Raw genomic sequence first — 16,207 nt, 5'->3', positions numbered from 1 at the left:
TCTCGTAAACTAAGCCGGAAACAGCAATCAGCTGTACACACGTTTTCTTGGAATCGACCGGTGATTCGGTTAAGACACATCGGTCAGGACACACCCAATGATATAACTTTATAGGATTTTTTAATGCAAGGATCGGCAAAAATTGTATCTGAAACTATTTTTTTTATCAGGAATAATATATTCCATTATTTTCTTAATTATATGCAGCCTTTACTAAACATATTTAAAATAATAATAACCCTAAGCGAAGCAGCTGGTCGCTATTCCCGGGTATAATTTTTCACATGGAACCAGTCTGACCAGTCACCGTCAAGGCTCAGGCGCACGTGATCGCAAGAATTTCATGTTGACATAGAATCATCAAACAAAAACAAATATGACTTTTAACGAGTCAAAGTATGTCATTTATGATATATGTATCCATTCTCTGTCAACAAAAGTTCGTTTCAAGGCATCAGTAGCAGTATTCTGACTGTGGTTGCTGTTAATAACGGTGAGTTGTGCGATCTTCCGATCGCTTCACACACGATTTCGCCGAAATTAATTAAAACAATATTAAAAGGAATTTTGAATAAAATTAATGAAATAGGTTACAAACAAAAGTCCAGATATACAAAGAAACATTTTTTATAGCCAGACAGTGTAATTACATGATTATTTTGTGTACTTCAGTATGGATTTGTTGACATGGTATTTCCTGTGTTTCGTGCTCACGGTAATGTCTTTCCATGGGGGGAAAAAACATCCAAGCTCATAATTTGTGTATAATGCGCACCCCCTTCTACACAGCTGTGTTTTTTCGAAAAAAAGTGCACACTATTCTCAAGAAAAATGGTAATGCATACAGGTGGAACCATCCACCTTGAGATTCAAGCAATTAGTATGAGTCAGGATAAGGTAAAATATGTATTTTTTAAGAGTAAAAATTGAATATTTATTTATACTTATACTGACTCATACCCTTCAGTAGCCTCCCAGCTGTCGCCTCTTTACCCTCAGAGTGTTTCGGCCGATAAGTAGGGAAATGAGAGAGGGACGAGTCTACCAGCATGGTCATGTGGTTTGAGTGAGATGCTTTTTCTCTTGGATCACAGCACAGGAGTTTCCACTACCTTTTGGAAATGACATGAGATAAGCAGTTTGTATGAGTCAAACGATATATCTTTTCTAAAATATTAATTATGTTAATTTTGCTGTTGCAGTGAATTTGGCAAGGCACCACAACTTATTGATTTTGTTGGGAATCACTTAATCCTGCGTCGAAGTGAGGGCTCTCTGATCAGCACCACGGTATCTCCGTACCCTGGAGTCCTCCACAGCTATGCCAACTCTAGTCGCTGGGGAGACTCCCTCCGGCTGTGTCGCTTTGTTAAGGTATCTATTATGTCTCTCATGTGAGGGGTAGCAGATTTTTCTTTTGCTGGGGATGAAACAGTTCTGAGCTACTTTCTGTTTCAATTATATCAGTAAGGTGACAAGTAAAGGAAGGGTTATCTAATGTGTGACATTTGTGTGACGTATATGATATGGTTGTTCCCAGGAAGATACACTGTGGGCATGTCTGGCAGCAATGGCATCCTATGCTAAGGAACTCAACACAGCAGAGGTGGCATATGCTGCTATCAAAGAGGTGAGAAACACAGACAATATTAATGAGCATGACAGGCTTCCTACAGAATTTCAGTCTCAAAATTCAAGCCTTTCGAAGGCCCCCTGTCCAAAATTTTACAATTAATGGAAGAAGACAATCTTAATGAAATAAATCTATGGTTACTGACTGTCAATATTATTTTCAAAATGGGAGCCTGTTTCTCCAGGTAACGTATTCAATCATACAGCATCTGTCATAAATGTTTTCTCCTCAGAAACCACTAATTTTGACACCCCAAATCTTTCAAGAGGTTCAAATCCAATTTTCAATATGGCCGTAATGGTAGCCATATTGAAAAAACTCTTGTTTATCATGTTTATCACCATTACTCAGTTCGAAATGTAATTAAATATGGTTTGTGTCCTTACTAGTGGGGCTCAACATGTGTGTTGCTTTGTACAATATTTTAGATTCTCACCCTTTATTGATCACAGAACTCAACTTCATTGTTATCCAACACACACCAAAAATCTTCCATGTTTACCATGGTGAAGAAACTGCACACTATATTATACTTAAGATTCCCAGTAACATGAAATGCACATGTTATGAAGTTGTATTAACCTGACCTAAACAAAGAAGAGGCAAAGAGATTACCATTAATAATACTGTTGCCGGCAAAACTGTATAACACAAACAAGAAATGTTTTTGTGTAACTATTTATTGACTTTTTATATAACATAAAATATGTGAAAATGTCACTGCTACTTTTGCAAATATGTAAATTGTTGAACAGCTGATTGCCAAGTCAATTCATGAAACCATCCCTTGTAAATCTTCGAATCTTGCAGTCTGGTATGAAAGTGCTGCTTGGTCTCGTGCAGCAGTGAGCGGTCTTCAGTTAGCCCTTATGCCCGTGTGGTGTATATAATGAATATGGTCTCTGAAGTACATAAGTAATGGTGTCTTACATGTAGCAACTTTCTTTGCAGACGGACAAAGTGCAGTTCATTATGAATATCAAAGATATTCCGGTGAAAGAGGCCCGCAATGCTGAGATGGCCTTGTTGTGTGGCAGTCCTCAAGATGCTGAAGCCATCCTACTGCAGGCCGGACTCACGTTCAGGGCCATCATGCTCAACATTCAGTTGTATAACTGGGACAGGTACACTCATATTAACTCTTTTTGGCGCAATAAGCAATAGGGTTCGATTCTTATAAATGCAAAACCTCTGTTACATCCGTGCCAGCGTTTTGGCTGTCATCACACTATAAAATCTGTCAGCTAACCATTACCAGTTGAGATACTAATGGTATCTCCCTTCCTAAACCTCTGCCCATGAGCAGCACAGCTAGGAAGTCTTCACTCCTTTTCAACATCAGCAACCTAGATGTAGAATATTGGTGAGGTGGATGGAATAGATGCAATAGAGATTCTTTGGATTAATAAAAGTGACAACTATTGTTTAATAATTCTAATGAATACAGAAATACCAAAAGTCTGCTTCTGTGTTATAGGTCCCTAGAGATTGCTCTGTGTTATAGGTCCCTAGAGATTGCTCTGTGTTATAGGTCACCAGAGCTTGATCATGTGTTTCAGGTCACTAGAGATTGCTCTGTGTTATAGGTCCCTAGAGATTTCTCTGTGTTATAGGTCACTAGAGCTTGATCATGTGTTTCAGGTCACAAGAGATTGCTCTGTGTTTCAGGTCACTAGAGATTGCTCTGTGTTATAGGTCACTAGAGATTGCTCTGTGTTTCAGGTCACTAGAGATTGCTCTGTGTTTCAGGTCACTAGAGATTGCTCTGTGTTTCAGGTCACTAGAGCTTGATCATGTGTTTCAGGTCACTAGAGATTGCTCTGTGTTATAGGTCACTAGAGATTGCTCTGTGTTTCAGGTCACTAGAGATTGCTTCTGTGTTTCAGGTCACTAGAGCTTGCTGTGAAGCACAAGACTCATGTTGATACTGTGCTAGGTCATCGTCTCAAGTACCTGGACAGATTTGACAAGAAAGAGAGCAACAAGAGATTCCTGCAGTACAAGGAAGGCGTGAGTAAACATTATTCCCTTCAACTACTACTCAACCGTCTGCCACTATTTTGCATTGATGCAGAATAGCGAACATGATGTGATCACATTACATGTTGTGTTTTCTGAATATATCTGAATATATTGGATTATTTGGAGATTTTCATCTTCCACATGATGTCTTACTGAGCACCTAAGTTATCTGAAATTCCAAACAGTTGTGCATGACCTCCGTCTGTGTGTGTGTGTCTGTGTGTGTGTGTGTGTCTGTGTGTGTCTGTGTGTGTGTGTGTGTCTGTGTGTGTGTGAGAGAGAGAGAGAGAGAGAACCTTGGGCAGACACTAGACCACGGAGGCGGTCTTTAATTAATGAAGATAGCTGCATGTGTGCTCACTTTACTCTTGTCACTCCTTGAGTGAAGACCTGTTTTTCACCTGTAACATAAACTACTTCAAACCCTCATGTCTTTGCTCATTGAGTCAATGTTTATTGTCTCTGTGTCGTGCATACGGTTTGTATTTTGTACATTCTATGTTTGGTAATATGTGCATAACATCTTTTGACACCTGCTGGCATTTTCTTCGAAGAAAACAATGACTAATGCCAGGTGTCTTGTTGTTTCAAGTAGCCATCTTGAATACTTTACGTGGCCAACGAGTTGATGAACTGTCTTGCATCCTATATTCTTCTTGCTTTTGTACCCCACCATTGGCGTATCCTCACGAGTATTTTGTCTTTGTTTGTATGTTGTTTACGTTTGTCGGAATAATTGTTTCATAAACCCACGCCATGGGATCAACAAATTATAGCATACATAATCGGGCAAGGACGTATTGTGATTTTACTCTGCTTCATTGCAGATATCATACCCTCCTGCTCCAAGTGCTGGCGTAATATGTCTGCGTGGGATCCCCACCCCCTGTGCCTTAATTGTTCATCTCAATGCCTCTAGGGTCATCAATGTAAAGACTGTCTCTCGCTTTCTCCCACAGCTTTCAGATGGTACCTCCATGTGTCCAGGACAAGGGGAACACCACAGGCCAGGAAACACTGGCTCAAGATGTCTGACCTTTCCGAGAATTAGCCCACTACCAGATCAACTATCTCGGACAACTCTCCGGCCTCGACCATTGCCATGATGTCGGGTCCCATGGTCTCAGTCTCTACCCAGAGCACCCTGGTCTATCTTTATGGCGGTGGCCTCCACCATGATGCCCGGCGTGGCGCTCTCTTACCAAATGGCGCCTAAACAGTCCACAGGAATGGCACAGAGGCCCATGATAGACACATACAATACATTCAGTACTTACAGGCCATGCAGACACTGACGCAACTGCCCCAGCGTCTTTACAGACGTCCCTACAAGCGCCACCCATAGTGTCTATACAGATGGCGCCTATCCATCAAACAGCACCTATACAGACGCCCGCGCCCTTGCCAGCGCCTCGTTGGACGCCTTTACAGACGCCATCTCTGTCATCGGGCATGAATGTTCCTTTTACGTCTCGTTACTTCATGGACTTGGCTTCCCAAAGTATGTCTTCACGTCGGAGTAACAGTCGGTCATCTCGTCGGGATTCTCGATCGAGGAGCCGCTCCCCTGTTAGCAGACGCTCCAGTGGCTACCGTTTTGACTCCTAGGAGGGTGCCTTCATCCCTTGTTATGACGACACCCCCCTGGACTGCGAGTCCCACCTTGGCCTAGACCAGGTTGCAGATGGTCGCTCCCTCTCCTGGCCTAGAGGTCAATAGCAAGACAGCCATCCATTTGGACGCTACCTCGATCCCACTGATGGTGTCATCCTCCAGAGCCATTCTCTAGGACTGGTTGGAAGATAACGCTCATTAGATAGACCATCTAACCACCGTCGTATCCTACCTCCAACAACAAGTCAAGCATATGGGCTCTCATATGAGGGCAGCCCAGATTGAGCTCACAGCCACGAGATGCCTGGGCTACCTTGCTCTGTTGGACTGGGACCCAGAGGTTAAGAGTGATCTTCGCCTGAGATGAGACCGCTCTCAAGGCCCTGGCTAGGGTGTCACAGCCAACTTTTGCTGGGGCACCACCTCAACGTCTCGGGGTAGAGGCAGAGGAAAACGCAAGTCCTCAGGATCTTACCAGCGCTGTGGCAACCCCAAGGACTTCAAGTCAATCTTCAGACACACAAGACTGTGACCTCCAACCCCCAGTCGTCTAAGTTGTCAAAACTCCAGGTGGGAGACTGGGTCGATTCTGGCAGAAATGGGAGATCCTGGGGGACCCATACGTCACAACATCATCCGACATGGGTGCAAGCTGACGCTTATAGACGACATGCCGCTCACATCATCCCCTGTAGTGGACACCTACCCCCCTACTCTACCCCATACTGAGCCAGAAACGATAGAGGTCATACACGCCCCAGCCGTAACACCGGGTTTCTATTCACCTGTCTTCCTAGTCCCCAAGAAGGACTCGGACAAACAGGGTGATTCACAATCGTGCTGCTTTCAACAAACGCTACCTGGCGCGTCAACCTAACTTCAAGATTACCACACTCGGGCTGCTACGATCCCGGATCCAGGCACAGGATGTACTCATTAGCCTGGATATCGAGGACGCCTACCTACATGGCCCAATACATCCCGTCGACCGGAAATTCCTCTGCTTCATCTTCATGGGAGTCCATAACCAATGGGCAGTCCTCCCATTTGGAATTTCTTCAGCCCCGTGGATAGCTGATAGCCTCGTACCTCCATCTCTGGGCTATTCAGTTCGAGGCATACATAAACGATTGTCTCCTTGATAGGGCTTACGAACTCTCTGCGCCTATTCGTAGACGCATCCCTGCAGGGATGGGGCACACATCTTGAGGGACAGGCCACCTCAGGGCTGTGGTCAGCCGAGCAGCGCCTATGGCACGTAAACAACCTCGAACTATAGGCGCTTATCCTGGTCATTGCACACTGGAAGCAAACACTTAGACACGCCTGGCTCTCCATCTCGACGGACAACATAAGCGTCATCTGGTGCCTACAGAACCAAGGACCAACTCACTCGACCTCGCTCCTTCAACAGACATTCCGATTCCTCCACCTGGTAGATCATCTGGAGATCCAGTTCGTCCAGCACATTCCAGGATGCCGAAACATCCTATTGGATGCTCTTTCTTGGCCAGGCAAGGTCGCCCCCACAGAGTGGAAGCTCAACCAGGATGCCTTCGCTCTTGTTTCACAGTCTCCCCAGCATAGACCTATTCGCCACCAGCCAGAACTACCAGATTCCGACCTACATATGCCTTTAGCATCTCCTGGGAAGGACTAAGAGCGTACACTTTTCCGCCACCTGTACTCCTTCCCAGGTTCGTCCAGAAGACATGTGGTCCATTTACAGAGAGCACTGAACGCCAAGGACTACTAGGCCAGACCAGCTAGGGTCATCGCCCAACCACAAGGAGCGTCTATGACGACAAGTGGCAATCCTTCGAGAGCTTTTGATGGGGCAAACAGCAAGACCCCACGTCTGCATCGCCTCAATTCCTGGCTGAGTTCATGCTTTATCTTCGCCACAAACGCAAGCTCAAGGGTAGTACCATCATGACTTACCTTGTGGCGCTCAACTCCGTCAGGGCAGTTCCGGAAGATCGGCGCATGACAAAAATCGGCCAAAAGGCAAAATTTCGTCCACCAGCTTTGGACTTGAACGTCATTCTCACCTTGCTGAGAGATGTCATTCTACAAACTGACGAAAAAGACGATCTTCCTCCTGGCGCTCGCTACAGCAGCCTGTGTCAGTGAGCCACACACCTTGGACATCACATGCGTCCTTATTGAGTAAGGAGCACACTGAGCCGTGCATCTTGGACTGTGCTGGGACTTCATTGCCAAGAATCAACTCCCAGGACAGCCAGATAGATCGTTCCTCATCCATCCCCTATCTTCGTTTGTGGGCGCAGAAGACAAACTAGAGCTCCGTCTATGTCCCCTTATAGCGCTCCGCTGCTACATCAGACGATCCAAGGAACACCGTAGACAACGACAACGCCTTAATACCGACCTCGCGAGCGGAAGTCAGCTGCACTAGATCGCCCTTTGGCTACGAGCCATCATTCTCCAGGCCTACAATGCAGCGGGATTGGACACCCCGCATTCCTAAAACCTGCATGAGATCCAAGCAGTTGACTCCGCCATGAAGCTACACAGTAACTGCTCTCTACGTGCCATCATGGAGGGTTGTTTATGGCAGTCTAACACAGTCGTCACCAGACACTACCTGCGAGACATCGCATTGGAGGATGTGCAAGGCACATACAGCTTTGCTCCGTCAGTAGAGGCCCAACAGGTCACCACTACTACATGCCAGTGACCTCGCCTCCAGTCCAGAGCCGGCCCTTCGACCTACCTTGGCATAATGCCCTGGTCTAGAAGGTTCATGCCCCACTTGCATTCGGCTCGGCACTCCAGTCTAGGGCTTAACTTGAGAGGGTTATCGTTGATGGCTGCGTAGTACCTGGTCATAACACATACCTGACTCTTCCAAACCATGTAATGGTTATTGCTAACCACACAGCCGAGGGACCGGCTGAGGGAAATGGAGGTTCCCATACATGGAGTGGTCACATGAAGCTGACCACACAGAGCCGAGGACGGGCTGAGGGAAATGGAGGTTCCCATACATGAAGTGGTCACATGAAGCTGACCACAGAGCCGAAGACGGGCTGAGGGAAATGGAGGTTCCCATACATGGAGTGGTCACATGAAGCTGACCACAAAGCCGAAGACGGGTTGAGGGAAATGGAGGTTCACATACATGGAGTGGTCACATGAAGCTGACCACAGAGCCGAAGACGGGCTGAGGGAAATGGAGGTTCCCATACATGGAGTGGTCACATGAAGCTGACCACACAGCCGAAGACGGGCTGAGGGAAATGGAGGTTCCCATACATGGAGTGGTTGCATGAAGCCGACCACACAGCCGGGGACGGGCTGAGGGTAATGGAGGTTCCCATACATGGAGTGGTCACATGAAGCCGACCACACAGCAGAGGACGGGCTGAGGGAAAAAAAGTTGAAAGTCCACATATGAAGGTATGCCCTCCACCGATTCCGACGAAAAGATGCATTACGAGATATTTTTATATTTGTATACTTATCCTGCATTACTCCTTAATGCATTTACTGCTTGTTCTTGGCAGTGAGAAAGAGCTGTGTGAGGTCTTGCTGCAGAAATTGTTTAAACTAGCTGAGTGGCTAACCCTATCACACAGCTCCCATGTGACCATGGAAGGGGTGATGTTGCAGATAAGCACATTACTGTTTAACTGGAACATCTGAAGGCATCTTTGGGAAGTAGCTCTGTGATGGGCGGGCCACTTTAGACATAGTAATGCAGAATAAGAATACAAATATAATATATATCTGGGATTTTACTAGATTTTTTAAACTTATCCTGCACTACTTCTTAACTTATCTTTATCCGTTCGTACGGTGGAGGAGGGCATACCTTGAGAAGTGATCTTCAATAAAATTCTCCAAAACTCCAGCCAATCAGTCAAAGGCGATATCCTGGCATCGAATGACCAATCCTGTTGACAAGGAGGGAGAAAGTGAGATATGCGTGAAGTCCAGGTATCATTGCAGTCATGGAAGTTAAATGAAATTAAAGTCTAGAACTGACGTATGCCATGTAGCCTTCTAATCTGGGGTGACATGCACCAGTTAAGAAACAAGGCTGGCTTTGGACATGATGGAGCGTCAATGGCATCTTGTAGTAGTGACCTTCTGGGCAATCATCAAAGGGCCAAAGCTGTGTATGCCTTCCACATCTTCCAAGGCAACAACTCGCAGGTAGTGGCTGGCGAAGACGCCAGAAGCAGCATATGACTTCAACCTGTGATATCGTTGATACCAATATGAAGAGGCAGCGGTGTTGTCCACGGCAATTCTTGGAGCGTCGAGAGTAAAACATTGTAGCACCCTTACAAGTATCAGTTCTTGTTCATCCTTGGTCCCCACTATCGAAGATAGGGGTGGAATGAGGAAGGATCGGTTGGGCTGTCCTCGGAGTTGATTCTTGGCTATGAAGTCCGAGATGAACAGATTCATAAGCTCCTTGCTCAAACCGGACACGTGTAACGTCTAGCACATGTAGGTCATTTAGATTTAGAGGCAATAGGAAGACTTTCTAGTGCGGTTATAATACAACTCTGAATGGAGTGGTTCAAAAGGCGCACCTGTCAGTAGGGTAAGGACCACGTTCGCTGGGGGTCAAAACTTGGCCTTCTGGTCTTCCAGACGGAAGGAGCGAAGTAAAGCTTGGAGTTCTAAGATCTCCGATTTTCCGAGTTGAGGGCCACAAGGTAGATGGTGCTTACTTTTCAGATGAAGCTGTTTGATGGTCTATGCCCAAGGGTAATTGCCCTCGCCTCTCTAGCTGAGTAGTCCTTTGCACTTAAGGCTCTTGTATTTGTTCCAGACATGCACATGTAACCTGTCGTGTCTGACAGGACCGTTTGCATGGCAATACATCAGCAAATTTGGCCAGTCTGAAAATTCAAGAGGGTCGGTGGTGGTTGAAGGGGACGCTGAAGGCGTCGACTGTCCAAGTCTGTGGCTATGATATGAACGTCCGGACCTGGTAGTTGTGGCTGGTGGCAAACAGGTTTATGTTGGGGTGGCTGAGACTCTGACAGACAAGAGCAAAGGCGTCCGGATGTAGTTTCCACTCTGTAGGAGCTACTTTGTCCGGGCTTGAGAGGGTGTCTGCAAGGATGTTGCAACAGCCTGGGATGTGTTGGAACCGAAACAATAGTTCCAATTGATTGACTAAGTGGAAGAATCAGAATGTTTGTTGTAGGAGTAAGAGGGAGTGGGTCGTTACATGATTGCAGAGGCACCATACGACAGTGATGTTGTACGTCGATATGGTGATCCAAGTGTGCAGGAGTGTCTGTTTCCAGTGAGAGAGAGCCAGTATGAGCGCCTCAAGTATGAGGTTGTTGATGTGCCATTGTTGTTGAGCGGCGGAACACAGCCTCCATGTGCACTCTCGATCCTAAAAGAGAGATGTTGATGAATAGGTGTAACAAGGTCATAAGCTATGTCAAGAAGACGCCACCTAAGACATTTGATTCCACCGTCCACCATCGGAGGTGGGGTTTGAGACGGTCGAGGAGGAAGATGGATTGTAACTGATCTTGGAGTCTGATGTAGGGGGCAAGTAACATCTGTATGGGGCGCAGTTGGAGCCTCCTGCCTGGAGTGCAGGGAGTAGGTGGAGTTGCATTCGGTGCCACCTGTTCCTTGGTACAGAATGGAGGTCTGGTTGGTTTGAAATAAGCCTCCTATGAATTGGAGATTGAACGAAGATGTGAGCTCTGACTTCTGCACATTGAGGATCCATCCAAGTTGATGTAGGAGACATTGCTAAGTCCTTCCGATGGTGTTTCAGGAGGAAGTCGACTATATACGCCTCGAACTGGACATTCGTCTGGTGGAGGAAGGTGGCTATCGGCTTGCTGATGCGAGTAAATAGCCACGGGGCTGAGGAAATTCCAAATGGGATCATTGCCCATTCATAGTGGATTCCATTGAAGATGAAACAGAGGAATTTCCTATCGTTGGGATGGATTGGTATGTGTAAGTAAGCATCCTGGATATCCAGGCTGATCAGTGAGTGAGTCGTAAGCCTATTTCTTGGACGTGCATAGCCTGAGTGTCGTCATCCGGAAGTATAGTGGATGTGCCAGGTAGCGCTTGTTGAAGGTGGCGAGATTGTGTATCATTCGGAATTGGTCCGAGTCCTTCTTGGGGATAAAGAATATTGGCGAATAGAAGCCTGGTGTTATGGCTGGGGAGTGGACAATCTCTAGGGCCTCTTTGGCCATCAGCATGTCGATGTTTGAACGCAGTAGTTGCTGTTGAGTAGAGGGGTAAGCATCTGCTATTGGCAATGATGTCAGAGGCGGATCGTCTCTCAGAGTGAGTTTGTACCCTTAGCGCAGAATGTTTACGTTGTATGGGTCCCCCAAGATTTCCCAATTTCGCCTGCATTGCCTAGCCTCCCACCTACCGGGGTCTCAACAACTGGAGGTGGGAGGTCCCAGTTGTCTGTGTCTGTCGATTCAATGCTCACAGCTACCTCCTTGGGAAAGGTCACGTCGAGGCTGGTATGATCCGAAGACTTCCCTTTTACTTGGTTCCTGCTGCGAAAAGTGGAGGAGTCATGTCCGAGTGGGTTGAGAGAGTTCCCCCCGTGGTGGTAGTTGCCTGACCTGGAGGTTTTGAAGGATGCAGAGTGTGAAACGTGAACCACGGCCTTGAGGGCAGTCTCGTCTCCCGCAAAGCTGGATACACCAGAGTGAATGGCAGATACTTGTCCATTAAAGGGGGCAAAATTGGCACCTGAGAGTAGACAGAAGTGAACATAGACGACATATAGGTGGTGACAGATGTTGTCGGGGGAGGCGTAAAAGGTTCGTAAGCGTCGACATTTTATGGCGACGGTGTATCCTGGCCTACAGGGACTGCTGTTTCCATGACGCTTGGATATATTTTGCAAAAGCTGTTGGGGAAAGTGGGAGACAGTCTTTACATTTGGAAGTCTGGGTGCAGATGGTGGTGCAATTTAAGCACAATGGATGTAGATTCCACCAAGACTTATTATAGCAACACTTGCTACAACTTGGAATGTACCTGCAATAATAACAAGGTTTAATCAAAATGCGTCCCCGCCCGATTATGTATGCTTTAACTGTTTGTCCCAGCCATTTGGGTTTATGATAAACAAGTTTACGCAAACAACGTGAAACACCACCACTTTCATAAACAATATTATTGCAAAAATACAACAATAAATGTATTACCAGGCAATACAAAGAATACAGAACGCTTTATACAAAAAAGCATGACCATGAACAATATTCAAGATGGTTACTTGAAACAACAACACACCTGTGGTTACCGTGGTGAATACCATCATCATGCAGGCCTGAAATATTTATGCTATGGCATAAACCATATGAAAAAAATGAAAACACGAACCGTAAGCACAATATAGTTCACAAAGAAACACTAGAGTTTGTCAACACATAAAGGATTCTATGAAATATGTTGAGATTTCAACACAGGTCTTTATTCCTTGGGTGACAGCAGTAATGTGATGACCCATGGCATCACCCCTTCACATGGGAGCTGTGTGGTAGGGTTAACCACTCAGCTAGTTGAAACAACTTCTTCTTCAGCAAGACCTCACAGCTCTTTCTCACTGTAAATGGAGTAATGCAGGATAAGTTAAAACATATATAAATTGTGCATCCTGAATCAGGACCTTAAAGTCGAGGTGTCTTTATGAATATGTATTGAAAGATGCAGCATTTAAATTTAGAATATGTTTATTTTTACTGGACTTTATTTGAGGCACAATTACTTTTTTCGGTTAGTATTTGAATTTTGTGCCCCTGATGTGGGTCATATGTCCCAGGGAAACATGGTGCGGATGTGTTCCTGTTCAGGATGTTAATGGATCAAATCCATTTCATGTATTTGTTTCCATCATTAAAGTAGTAGTGTCACTTATGAAATATGCATGTTTCAGATTGAAGTTGATTGGGAGAAGATTGAGGCCAAGATAGAAATGGAATATCAGAAGGAGCGCGAGCGTCCATCAGGAGGAAGTACATCGGCGTCCAGTACATCTCACCGATCCCGCCCAGGGCCAACGCCCTCCACAACGTGATCTACTGGCCTCACCTCCACATACAGTAGCCTATTAGCAGTCAGGAACTACTTATTCAAATGGCAGATTTCATGAGAACGTCAATGTCAGTATCAATGTTTGTTCATCGATCATTATAATGGATCGATGCATACTCTACATCGCTTGTCTGAATGTGATTTTCAACTTCAATCTGTAGTTTAGATTATGATTATGACACAGTGTATACCCTGCTATAGTCTGGGTATCAAGTCAGGCCTACTGAGATGAATGAAAGTAACCTTATTAAATCACAGTCTCGTTAATTGACAAATGACACCAAGAGTACTATGATATCGTATGGAATATGATAAGATATAGAGGTGGTGGTCAAGGACAGAGACGCCATCATACATGCTTGCTCTATTAAAGGCTTAAAAAATAAAAGAATTCGTTCTCAGGCAATGGCTTTTGAAAATATATTGTGGGTGGGCGGCCACTTTTATTTTGTGTCCTAACAAGTATGTAACTAAATAAATAGTCGGAAATGGACCTCCCTACATAAATGTATTCCTTGAGTAAAATACTGGAATACAGTATTAGACTACCGTTTGACCACCAGTGTGTGCATAATACACTCACACAATGAGCTTCAATTATATTTCTCAACGCAAAGACGTTATTGTCAGCACAAAGTCTTAAAGTCTTCGGTCTTCCTATCACTGTATTGAAATTTCTTTTCAGTTATGACCAAATTTGCAAACGGCAAAACTAGCACACAAACTCTTATTTTGCTACCATGACCATAACAAGGTGAGCAGTGAACCAGTGTGCATGTAAAGGCAGGAAACAGCACGCTATATTGCAACATTTCAGTGCCGGGGGGGGCGTGTTTTCGAGGTGCATATTATTTAAGGATTTTTTAGTGTTTTAGAAAATGGAACCAAAACATGCGGCAGACTTTGTGATGATGCAGATGTGCCTGAGAAACAAGACTTCTTCTTTTTTTTAGCCTAAACATACTGTAAACCAGAATGGACATGGTAACCAATAAGAAAGTCTGTGTCTAGCACTAAACTACCTTGTTTATTGTGATGTGATATGTACCTGACAAAAGCATCAACTCCAGTGCTGGCATAAGTCCTTAAGCGAATTTACATGTGTGCATGTCTAGATCCAACATGGCAGCCATTGAGTATATATTGTACCATTAAATCAAATTGTATTACAGGTATGTCCTGTCATTATGTATGACCTATACCTAACTGACCTGTATGGTCTCCGATCTGTTAGGGTTAATCATGTACTATTCAAATCCATCAGTGAAAAGAAACTTAATGTGCATCTGACCTCAGACTGAGACAACATTTACAGGTTGTTCTGTACACATAAACATTACCAGTAGTCACACTGGCCTGCTTGCAAGTCCCGGTATCAGCCTTCACCCTGCTACAGGTAATCACAACTAGGTTATTGTTAAGTTTAAGTCGTATGAGCGATGACATGTTGTCATTGATTGAAAATTCTTCATGGGAAAGTCTAGATGTGACACCTTACATCTAGGGTATGTCTAGCTCCTGGACAGGAGTGCTATAGATGGTTCATGACTTGCAAATCAATCTCACTCAGCTGAATGCTATTGTGTTTCTATGACTGTTTTATCTCTGTTTGTATTTAGCATCTTGACATGTTCCTTCTTGTACATACTGATTTACCTGTGATACCATTTGTGGTACATTCCATGTTTCATGAACAAAGTGTACAAACAACAATCCGTCCATGTTGCCTATTCTATCATTTCCTCGACAAGATTTTTTAATAAACCAATTTGAGAACAAAAGCGAGGACATCTTTTTACTCAACAGCCACTCCAGAAAGATTACCTCTTAGACTGCAGGTTTGATGACAGGTATGTCGGTTTATGTAACATCGCCTGCACAAACTGCACATTTATTGGCGCCAGTATGTTGTCTCAGTAGTATTGACCACTGACCCTTCCATGGAAATTACGGGATCGGGTGATCAGGCTCGCTGACTTGGTTGATGCAAGTCATCGATCCCAAGTGCGTGGATCGATGCTCATTATATCAATCACTGGATTGTCTGGCGTAGACGCAATTGTTTACAGACCGCCGTCATATAGCTGAAACATTGCTGAGTGCTGCGTTAAACCAACCAACCAACCAACCAATACTAATACTAATACTAATGGACTACTTCTAACAATACTAACACAATACTAATGGTCTACTTCTAACAATACTAACACAATACCAATAGTCTATATCTAACAATACTAATACTTATCTGTTAATAATAACAAACCTAATACACACAATGAATTAATAACAGCAAGAATGTACAAATATACAAAATCAACCACGCCACTCCACTGCCTCTTTCACAGTAGCTTTACAGATAAACTTGTACAGTTTCTGATGTCACTGCACTATTACAGTTCACAAGATAGCCCTTCCTCTGTATAGTGAATGTGTGATCTTCTCACCCAGGCGATGGTTTCCCCACGGAGTTGAGAGTGCCTGTGTTACTTGGATATCCCTGCTGTGTTCGTCCTATGCTACGCACAGCCACAGAAATACTTCTCTCCTTATGTAGTGTGTGAGGTACTTCTTTCCCCCTTACGTAGTGAGGGAGGTACGCCTTTCCCCCTTACGTAGTGTCGGAGGTACGCCTTTCCTCTTTATGTAGTGTGGGAGGTACATCTTTCCTCCTAACGTAGTGTGGGAGGTATGCCTTTCCTCCTTACGTAGTGTCGGAGGTATGCCTTTCCTCCTTATGTAGTGTCGGAGGTACTTCTTTCCCCTTTACTTAGTGTCGGAGGTACTTCTTTCCTCCTTACGTAGTGTCGGAGGTACGCCTTTCCTCCTTACGTAGTGTCGGAGGTAATT

General features: G+C 44.8%; 1 protein-coding gene across 1 annotated transcript in view; it reads left to right on the top strand.

Annotated features, from left to right (window-relative positions):
- The window catches only part of LOC139447683 (intraflagellar transport protein 80 homolog), a 92,943-nt gene extending 77,115 nt beyond the window's left edge, over nt 1–15,828 (top strand). The window contains exons 14-18 of the mRNA XM_071229118.1: nt 1,203–1,374; nt 1,541–1,630; nt 2,585–2,757; nt 3,520–3,643; nt 13,200–15,828. Coding sequence (XP_071085219.1) covers nt 1,203–1,374; nt 1,541–1,630; nt 2,585–2,757; nt 3,520–3,643; nt 13,200–13,340 — 700 coding nt within the window. The 3' untranslated portion in view covers nt 13,341–15,828. The remainder of the gene's footprint in view (nt 1–1,202; nt 1,375–1,540; nt 1,631–2,584; nt 2,758–3,519; nt 3,644–13,199) is intronic.
- Nucleotides 15,829–16,207: the final 379 nt, after the last annotated feature.

Source organism: Haliotis cracherodii, unplaced genomic scaffold, assembly GCF_022045235.1.
Source record: "Haliotis cracherodii isolate W230 unplaced genomic scaffold, xgHalCrac1.p SCAF_7, whole genome shotgun sequence".
NCBI classification, from domain to species: Eukaryota; Metazoa; Mollusca; class Gastropoda; order Lepetellida; family Haliotidae; genus Haliotis; species Haliotis cracherodii.
This window is presented reverse-complemented; position numbering and strand designations above follow the sequence as displayed.